Below are 10,657 nucleotides of genomic sequence, written 5' to 3'. Positions count from 1 at the left end.
TCAAAAGCAGGAGCCTTGAATTTATAATATTTAAATAAGACACATATATTAATTGTATTCATCTCAGCTTTCAAAATGTATTGTTCCACCCACATCTCAGCTGCATGACTTGTGGTATACGTAGTCGGTTACCTTCGCTTTATATTTCTTAAAGGAAATATAAGTAGCCTAAAGATACAAATAAATACAACGTTTGAGGCGTTTCAGTATAACACCATGATACAGAATAGTCACATAAAGTGTTTTTTAGCGCTTCATTCTTAAAAGTATGACCTGGGAGATAACGGCAGATCCAACAATGAATTTATTTAAATACATATGCTTGATATTATATCAACAATATACGTTTCATTTTTAATTGCAATTCAGATAACCTTGCCGAGTTGAAGAAGACGTCGGTTGGCTGTGCGCGCGCTCCTGGAAGGGTTTCAGCACCACGGACAGTCCCGTTAAAGTAACGATTGTGGCCCTATTGAACGCCGTTTTTGGTTTTCTGCGCTTAACTTTACTTGGCTTTAAAAAAATCCTACAAAAGTGACTTTTTCCAATCAAATAGACAACAAAGGATGAGTCACATGTCTGTGATTGACAAAAGGCAAAAATGGTTATAGCTTTCTCACGTATAAGAGCAGACAATTAGAAAAACAATTGTAAATTCCACTCAATTATTCAAAAGGTTCTCTCCAGAAACCGCAAAATAAATATCAGGAGAATGAAACAATGCTGAAGTCAAACAGACATATAACGAAAAGATACTTATAAACCGACAGTGTAATATGATTATTAAAAATACTTTGGCAAGTTCCTACCTCAACAGATGGATCTAAATCATCAAAAGGATCAGCGAAGTCTGATGGGCTTTTCCTCAGAGTCTGGTCAGCAGGCAGTGTGTTGTCGTTGTAAGAACTCACGAACTTAAAGTCACTGGTTCTAGAACCTGTTGTCAGGTACGCGTCATAATTGTAGGTGCTGCGTAAAGTTCCGGTGCCGTCAACGTCTGCGTAATTAGGAGGGAGATACGCGCTGGGGATGGCAACTGCTCCATCAAACAACAGTCTGGGCTTTCTCCTGCGACAAAACCTCACACCGAGGATGATGATGATGAAGGTCAGGAAAAAGGTGGACACAGACACCAGCGCGATGATCAGATAAGAGGTCAGCTTGGAGTTCTTCTCGTCATAAGAAATATCCTTCAGTTCTGGCACCTCAGCCAAGTTATCAGAAATAAGTAAATACATGGAGCAGGTGGCGGAGAGAGAGGGCTGTCCGTTATCTTTCACTGACACAATGAGGTTCTGTTTCATGCTGTCAGACTCAGAAATGTCCCGCTGGGTCCTGATCTCTCCGCTGTGGAGACCAATAGTGAAAAGACCCGGATCAGTGGATTTGACTATATGAAAGGACAGCCAGGCGTTCTGTCCGGAGTCCGCGTCCACCGCGATCACTTTGGACACCAGAGAGCCTCCGTGTGCAGCTTTGGGGACCAGCTCGGTCATGAAGGAGTTGCCCTCCGGGGCGGGGTACAGTATCTGAGGAGAGTTGTCATTCACATCCGATACGAACACGCTGACGGTCACGTTGCTGCTGAGCGGAGGAGAACCGTTGTCTCTGGCCATCACGTGCACTTTAAAACTCCTGAACTGTTCATAATCAAACGACCTCACAGCGTGGATCACCCCCGTGTCTCCGTTAACAGAGAGATAGGAGGACACCGGGGCACCGTTCACCTCACCAGGTAACAGAGAATAAATCACTGTACCGTTTTGTCTCCAGTCGGGGTCTCGAGCAGTGACGGAACATAAAGTGGAGCCAGGTTTGTTATTTTCAGTCACATAAGCGCTGTAGGACTGCTCCTCAAACACAGGTGGGTTGTCGTTGATGTCTGCTACAGACAACTGGACAGTTTTAGAGGAGGACAGAGGTGGAGAGCCCTCGTCAGTGGCAGTGATTGTAATGTTGTAATCAGACTCTAGTTCACGGTCCAGTTGTCCTGTGGTCACCAGAGAATAATAGTTTGTAATAGAAGGAACCAACTTAAAAGGGACGTTTTGCTGAATGGAGCAGCGGACCTGTCTGTTAGTCTCAGAGTCTCTATCCTGCACGTTGATGATGCCCACCTGTGTACCAGGTGACACGTTCTCAGGTATGGGGCTATTCAGTGATTTCAGATATATCACAGGAGAGTTGTCATTTACATCAGTAACATCTATTATAACTTTTGCGTAAGAGGTTAGTCCTAAACCATCTTTAGCTTGAACTCTCATTTCAAATGAACTCCGTTCTTCAAAGTCAATCACACCAGTTACTGTAATTTTTCCACTTTTAGGATCAATGGAAAAAACATTTATATCGTCATCAGAAACGTGACCAAAGTGATACGTCACATCTCCGTTTACTCCTTCATCTGCGTCAGTAGCACTAACATTAATCACGATGATACCTGCAGGAGAGTTTTCAGGCAGACTGGCTTTATAAACGGCCTGGCTAAACACTGGCGCGTTATCATTAGCATCCAGTACGGTGACGTGTATGACTACAGTACCTGATCTCTGAGGAGAGCCTCCATCTAAAGCTGTGAGAAGCAAATTAATGTATTTTTGTTTCTCTCGATCAAGCTTGTTCTCCAGTACGAGTTCCACCTTGTTGCTGTCAACAGCGAGAATAAAGTTATCGTTCTTTTGCAGGTTGTACCTTTGAACAGCATTTTGACCTATATCTGCGTCATGGGCCTCCTCGATAGAGAAGCGGTTTCCCTTTTCAGCTGACTCTCTTATTTCCATTTCAATCAATTTTTCTCTGAATTGTGGCGAATTGTCGTTTACATCTTGAATATGAAGACTTACACGATGTAGCTCCAGAGGATTTTCTAAAACCAGATCTACTTTCACAACACAAGAAGGTTTCTTTCCACAAAGACTTTCTCGGTCCATTCTCTCCGATGTGATCAAATCTCCGGTACTCAGATTAATATCACAGTAACGTTTACGAGTCCCCTCAAAATCAACACGGGCCTTTCGGGAAGATAAAGTCCTCAGATCAAGACCGAGATCTTTGGCGATATTTCCAATCACAGACTCGCGTTTCATCTCTTCTGGAATAGAATAACTCAGGTCTCCATTAACGAGGTGCAGCGCTACAACCAAGGAGGCGATGCAGAAGACCAGACGAAGCGACGAATATCCTTTGTCTTCCATCCTTGAAAAAAAAATCGGCCACGGCTTGTACAAATTAGTGTACAGAACAAATAAAGTCTAATCAAAAACTCAGTCAGTAATCCATCATTTTTCGCAACAGCGAAAGCAATGGAAAAACGATCGTGAGGAATTTGTTCTGAGAAATTTCAACCTTTCGTAAAGCAGCACCAGTGGGTGGAGATATCAGTGCTACTTGTGTGCTGGCCTACAGCGGCACCATGAGTCACGTTTCACTCTTTGCACTTGCATGCAATATTCTCCACAAAGTGTGGACCCGCCTCATCTTCACCCTCTTTAAAACCCACTGTGTGCCATCAGATAACACAGACGCCACAATATATCGTCATTGTTAAACGAATTTGATTTTTGTATTGACCACAGTGAATTCACTTTTTTTAAAAGTAATTAGAAAATTAAATTTAAAATGTAAAAAAAATGATTTTCACAAAAAATGATAGCATTGTATTTACAAACATGTTAGCACCGTCGATAAACAACAGCTACTCCATAATAACCATTATTCGTATCATTGTAAAATAATGCGAACATATTGCTGAAACAGAAAATGATAACATGTATTGCTAACAATATGCATTATCATTACCTTTTTTGGAAGACATGTTTAGAATAAAATGCATGCGGATCCGTTCAAACTATTTTATTTTGTGTTGTAAAATATTCATTGAGCCTCTGGTAACTTAAGGCACAAATACGACACCAGTGTCAGAACCATGGACAGAGGCAACATGGACGGTACATGGACTTGTACTTGTTTAGCTCTTTTCTAGTCTTCCGACCACTCAAAGCGCTGTAACACTAATTGTAATCATTCACCCATTCCCACCCATTCATACACTGACGGGAGTGGCTAAGGTGCCATCAGGAGTAACTCACATTCATACAATATTAGTATCTACAATTTAAAATAGGAGGCAATATTTGCCTTAATACGATAATACAAAATAATATACTTATATAATAATATACTAATATACTTAAACGCACTATGTTAAACGTCAAATTCAGTCCGAAATACAATAGACACATCCATGTCATCCAATATAGTATGATCACAATGCCGGACTACATCTGCATCAATATTAAACGGATACAGCAATTTAGCATTGAATGCTTATAATAAAGTTCAAAATCAATGTGCAGAAGACATATCGTCTTTATTATTTCAACCATTAGTCTCTCTCGTCAAAAGCTGTTACCCACAATGCAAATTGTGCATCAACTCTAAGCATCGATGAGCAGCAGACTTCAGAGGTCTATCAAGCTCCAGAGTCTTTTTCTGTTTCCAACTTTTATGTGTTCAGGCCCACACACGCATGATCACACAACACAGAAAGTGAACAACACTTACCTTACAATGCTTTGCACTTTTAAAATGTCCTTCTGAGTGACAGATGTTACATTATGGAATATGTTCTGGATACATTTTCTGTATCTACATAAATCATCTAAAATACAGTATCACCCTTGTGCTGTGTTCCAATATACTTCATTCGGTCCCTTGCCTTTTTTTTCTTGGTGGTAATTGTCACCGTTCAGTTCAGCAATTCAGCCCAAACTACTGGAATGACTATCTTAACTGTTCATGATAAAAACATCAACAAACTTGACTCCAGCATTATCAAAATGAGTGTTATGTAATCATACTAATAGTGCAGTATATATATATATATATATATATATATATATATATATATATATATATATATATATATATATATATATATATATATATATATATATATATATATATTTATATATTTATATATATTTTATTATTTTTTATTTTAATATATGATTTAATATATATATATATATATATATATATATATATATATATATATATATATATATATATATATATATATATATATATATATATATATAAATCATGAAATCAAATGGGCTCTGCATGAAGTGCTTTCCCCAGACCCCTGAGCCACTGCTGGAACAGACGACCATAGCCTCTGACATCCGTAGGGCAAGGCGTTTAGCCTCTAGTTTATAAAGAGACTAAAAATGTATTTCTCTTCTTATTTATTATTGGGTGGATTGACTCCCACTGATCCAAAGATATCCATTCGAAGATTGCAATAGTTGTATTGAAGCGCTTGGTATAGTTCAATATAAAAGTTCAAAAGGAACTCAACTTTCGGTTTTACCATTTAAATCAAAAGTGTCATCTTTCTAATGCATTGTAAGACACTCTTACCTCATTGATTGGCCATTTGTAGGGCAGTCCTCCCAGACCTTGGTCTCTGAACACTTCAGCTTTCTGTCCATATGGCTTGGAAGAGCTCTCCCTTGGGCAACATAGCTGGCATTTCTCTGGCCTTTCATCCTGCTCCTTGTTTTCCCGATACCATTTTGAATGTAGGTCAAAATAGGATGTGGTCAAAATAGGATGTAACGTACCCTTACCTTAACCACACCCCCATTACAGTGTCTATTCCCAACCACAAATGTATCTCCCATAATACAAGCAGCTCTTTGAAACAGGACTTGCTCGTAACATTGGGCAGGGTTGAATCTGGAAAAATAAATAAATTATATTGTATGATAATTTCGGAATATTATTGGATTCCCTCACCCCTAACAGCTTTTAAATATGGTATCATGTTTGTTTTTAATCTTTAGAGGAGCGTTGTACTGAATTGTATAGTAACTTTACATTAATAGTTGATGCAACTAACACATAATTAATACAGTTCTCAAGATTTACACAACAATTTGCATTTCAGCTGAAGGACCCAGTTTAATATTTCATGGTCTACATCTTGAGATATGTTTGTTTCGATGGGTAGTTTAAGCTTTTCTTTGAGTTGTGAAAAAGGGATTGATAAGTGTTCTTCTTAGTTCTGGATTATGGGGATTGCATTCATCAACATGCTTCTGTTTGTGCACAAAGGCACAGAGAGAGTAGTGTACTATAGTACATTCATATTAACAGATTCTTGCAGATCGTAATGGTCATCCCACCTTTCAAACTCACATATCTCATATTTCAGTGTCAACTTTGGTTAAGATACCTGATAGTCCAATTTTAACAGGCAAATTCAATTACTCTGTATTATTACTTTGAATTACGGTAGAAATTAATAAACTCATGGGTCTTTCTTTTATTAATGTAATTTAGTAAAAGTGATGTATGTTTTTACACTAACTTTGCAAGATTACAAACATTGTGTTTATTGTCTGCCAATGTTAAAATACTTTTTTCATATTGTGTCGGATTATTTTATGAATAATTTGCATTAACTGCGAATGAAAAGACAATCTATTGGCAAATGAACTTGAAAGCAGATGTGCACTAAAACGACTCAATTTCTCAATTAATTCACAGTTTAAAAAGCATCAAAATATGTAATAAAAGGCAACTAGAAAAATGTGCTATGATACTTTGTCCAGGAGGTGGCGCCTTTTGCTTATCACTCCTGCAGAGAGAACAGGTGCAGCAGATTGACATTAATGTAAAAGGCAAACTGCATCAGGTAGTATTTTCAGACAATACATTGTTTGTTTTTAATAACAGGAAACTCAGTGTCAAACGTTTCTGGTAATCTGGTATTGCACTTTTACAAACTTCAAGGATATAACTAACTCACTGAAAATAATAATGAAGCGTCACCAAAGTGATAACTGCCATACATTAGGCCTCATTGTACATGCAGTTCGACACAATTATGCCACCCTACACAGTGCAGCCATTTGCACAGTAGCCTATCAAATGACCTCTATATTTTGACCGCAATATGTTTTTAGTCTACTGCTGGCATGCAGAGGTTATTACAGTGGGGTTTTTTTTCATCAGTGTTCCTTAACATTTGTTATAAGGTACACACATTCACCATTAACAGATTAGTAACCTACTGGCTCTTTTGCAGTAATTGTAAAACACTTATCAATGCCTTATTATGCATGGCCATGTTCTGCGAGGCTAACTAATAGTTCTCCCTCAATAATCTCCACAATAAGGCTTATTGGCATAATAAGTGTGGCGGTTTATGTACAGTAATTATACATATAAACTATCTGTACTACTTTAATTACAAGACAAACATATGTATACTTCATCTCCAGTGTATCTTCAACGTTTTGTTTTATAATGCGTAAAAACATCCTCTATATTTCTTTAGACCATATTTAACTTTTAGGCCTTCCTTTCTTAGTTCGTTCTGTCCACATTACATAGTTGAAGATTTACTCATGCACAATACAATGTAGTGTATGTTATGTTAAAACTAGTTTCCATCGGTCACAGTGCACTGAGCGTCTTATGAAGAGTGAGCACAGTGGCACACTGATCTGCTTGCATGGCTCTGTTCACTCTGCCATAATATATATCCATATTCATTAGCCAAAGATTCACTGCTCTGCAGACCAAACACTGCAGGCTACTTTGCTGCACACTGAGCCAATTTCCTTTTTTGTTTGTATGACTGAAATTAACCAAAATTCAGAGACCAGAGAGCATTGTTTGAATGCTCATGGGAATATGTAACATTTTGCATATTAAATGTGTGGGTGTAAACTGAACTCAATTAAATTGTGGGCATGTTTTCCATCCAATAATTCTAATAACTCCAAAATGATATATAGTGAATCTGAGTGCTGTAAAATGTTAAAATAATCAACAAAGTCAATGACAACAAATCTTAATTTTACATCAATACTTGTTTAGGTAAAATATATCAACCACCCAATTCAATATACAGAGAGGTATAAATATTTTTCTTTTATTTAAAAGAACATTTTAAGAGGAGTGTTCCTCAATTATCCTGGAAATAGTACTCCTGTAACAGTTCAGCAACTTGTGAAAAATAAACAGCACTAAACAGCACTTTGTCACTGTGTGTTCACCTCATGCAAACAACTTGATTTTCAGCTGCAGTATCTTGGAATTCACCTTATTCCCCAACCAATTCATGATGATCTTCTGGAGGGACTAAAGTTGTAGTTGAAGTTGTCTGGGAAGCTTTGATTAAGGGCATAAATTAGCCCAAACAGCATGGTGAACGCCATGATGACGCCATCAACGTTGTTCAGGACTTTAATTCCTTTCATCACAATTCCCACATCCTCTGGCTCCCCATCTCTTCTGATCATGTAAATTCCGATGACAGTGTTTGCAAAGTTCCTCTCTGCATCCTCAGCAAGGATGGGTATTGTTTGGATTTTTCCAATACCAGTGCTAAACCGATCATTTTAAAACAATACCGGTGCCTGAACCAATACTTTTTTTTTATTGCCAAGGCCATTTTTTTTCTTTAAATTGAACAATATATTAACGTTTTAAAGTATATTATAAATACAGTCAAAACACTTCAAATTACATCTTCATACACACGTACATATATTTATCTTAAAAAAAATACCTGACCAGCATAAGGTGACCTGATGGGGAGCATTTGCAACAGAACTCCACTCAAAAACGGTTGGATTCTACAAACTCTGCAGCTTTACTGGACAACAGGTCATCATTAATATCAACTGGAGAGCTTTGTTCCAAATAGCCGAGGACAAAAAAAAAGCAAAAGCTCATGCACTCATATCTCCCCAGCGCTGCCCTGCGCTGGTAGCCCCGCCCCCTTGAACCCACTGCATGACATGAGAGGGAGCAGACCATTGACTGCGCTCTGATCCACGCTATTTTAATAAAGTATCGATACTAAAAATATGCTAAATCCTATTATTTTTAATGTACGGGTACCGCGCTACCTTTTTAGTATCGGTATACCGTGCAACATTACAGAGTAGTGTAAAAAAGTATTTAAATCGGCTCAGGCACCGAAAGGAAGCACTGAAAGGAAGCACCGAAATCAGCGTTGACTTTGGGTCCAGTAGGTACCGGACGTCGTGGAACCAGTGCCATATTAGCGCCAGTTCTCGGTACCCAACACTAATCCTCAGGAGTGGAGGCCTGAACAACAAAGACACAGAACACTTGTGTTAAGTAAAACCATAAATAAATAAACAGCGTGTGCATGCATGCGCAGTGGCGGACTCAGAGAAAAAAGTGGCCCGGGAGTTAGTGTCAGACCGGCCCACTCAATGCACAACGAGTAGCCCACTCAATGCATCGCATGTATCAACTAGTCAGTGACTTACTTGGAAATATACCCATATGTAACAATATTTTGGACGATTACAAAAAAAACACATGATTTTTTAAAAAAAATAACATTTGGCTCTACCAATTTGCCTGGATGGGAATAAGAAATAAAATAATACTTGCTATTGTCACAAGGTAGGTATAGTTTGTAGAGGAATGTGCTTAACTATCAGATGATACTTGTAACTACAGAGCCTTAAGGAATGAATGTCAGCAGAGAAAGACCACACAAAGAAACTGAAATCAGAGCGTAGAATTAGTATAAACTATATGGTAGAACAGAACATATAATGGGGTTTGAACATCAGTGGTATCAGTAGTGGTGCATGCTGGGTGTGTGTGCGTGTGTGCGTGTGTTTGTATATATGTGTGTCTGCATGTGTGCGTGTTGAAGGTGCATTATAGTCACATGGTAATAATATAATATCCGTATACTCCTTTAAAGGATTCACGTATTGGTGCCATACTGTCGAATCACGGTCAAAAAGGGCTTCGTCACCGCACAGAATGAAACAAAAACAGAACCAGATACATCCGTCGCTGCGCCTGAGCCCCTTAGTCTTGACACATGTCAAGAGGCTACGTGATAACATTACGTAGCCTCTTGACATGTGTCAAGAGGCTACGTAATGTAGCTCTGCCGGAGTTCCTGTGTTCTGGATTAAAATCCAGGCAGAATGTCCTAAAATACAAAAAAGTTCTGAAACAACCAGCAACATCCACACCATGAGTGTGAATACAGATCGCGAGAAGTAGTATACAAGTCAATCAGCAAGCAGTGATTCTTGACTTTAAGTATAAGACTAATTTTGATTTTCTACATAAGCATACAGTGGATCAGCTGAACTAAATTATAATACATGTAGTGTATTTGTGAAAAAACATAAAATTATAAAATAGATTTAACGTAATTATTATTTTTAAAACGCGCACACAGGCCTAACTGTATAGACTGCAGGCATGTAAGACTCGCAAAATTCAGACAATCGATAAACTTGTTTTCAATCTATAACGCTGCTCTCTGCACCGGCTTCCTTAAGGCGAACATTTCAGCTGCGTCTAACAAAACATCAGTGTATACAAGATTCAAGTCTATTTTTTGTCTACAATGCAAGGTTACATTTTGAACTTTTTTCATATCTTTCTTTACATATCTTACCTTGTTCTTTTCTCAATTATAGCAGTTTATTTATTGATCTGTATTATGTGTAAAGTGTTTTGAAAAGTAAAAATAGACGTCACCGGTAGTTGCTTTAATGCCGCGTGAAAACTGTCTCCACAATTGTGATGCACTGACACGTTTGCGGTCTATACTTGGGTAAGACACCCAGAC

General features: G+C 38.2%; 1 protein-coding gene across 1 annotated transcript; it reads right to left on the bottom strand.

Annotated features, from left to right (window-relative positions):
* Positions 1 to 669: 669 nt before the first annotated feature.
* Positions 670 to 3,194, bottom strand: LOC137794435 (protocadherin gamma-A12-like). The gene is made up of 2 exons (XM_068591184.1): positions 810 to 3,194; positions 670 to 723 (listed from the first exon to the last, which is right to left on the bottom strand). Exons 1-2 carry the CDS (start codon positions 3,192 to 3,194, stop codon positions 670 to 672), a joined length of 2,439 nt encoding a protein of 812 aa, XP_068447285.1.
* Between the last annotated feature and the right edge of the window lie 7,463 nt (positions 3,195 to 10,657).

The sequence above is a fragment of the Clinocottus analis genome, unplaced genomic scaffold (genome assembly GCF_023055335.1).
Source record: "Clinocottus analis isolate CAN_PGR_092001 unplaced genomic scaffold, fCliAna1.0.p SCAF_10, whole genome shotgun sequence".
NCBI lineage: Eukaryota > Metazoa > Chordata > Actinopteri > Perciformes > Cottidae > Clinocottus > Clinocottus analis.
Note: the sequence above shows the minus strand (reverse complement) of the source record. Positions and strands in the feature narration are given on the sequence as shown.

Excerpts from the sequence above, each read along its gene's own strand:
- LOC137794435 (XM_068591184.1), bottom strand. The coding sequence starts at position 3,194 with ATGGAAGACAAAGGATATTCGTCGCTTCGTCTGGTCTTCTGCATCGCC. Across the intron at positions 724-809 it reads ATTTAGATCCATCTGTTGAG|CATTGTTTCATTCTCCTGAT; the intron begins GTAGGAACTTGC and ends GTTTGACTTCAG.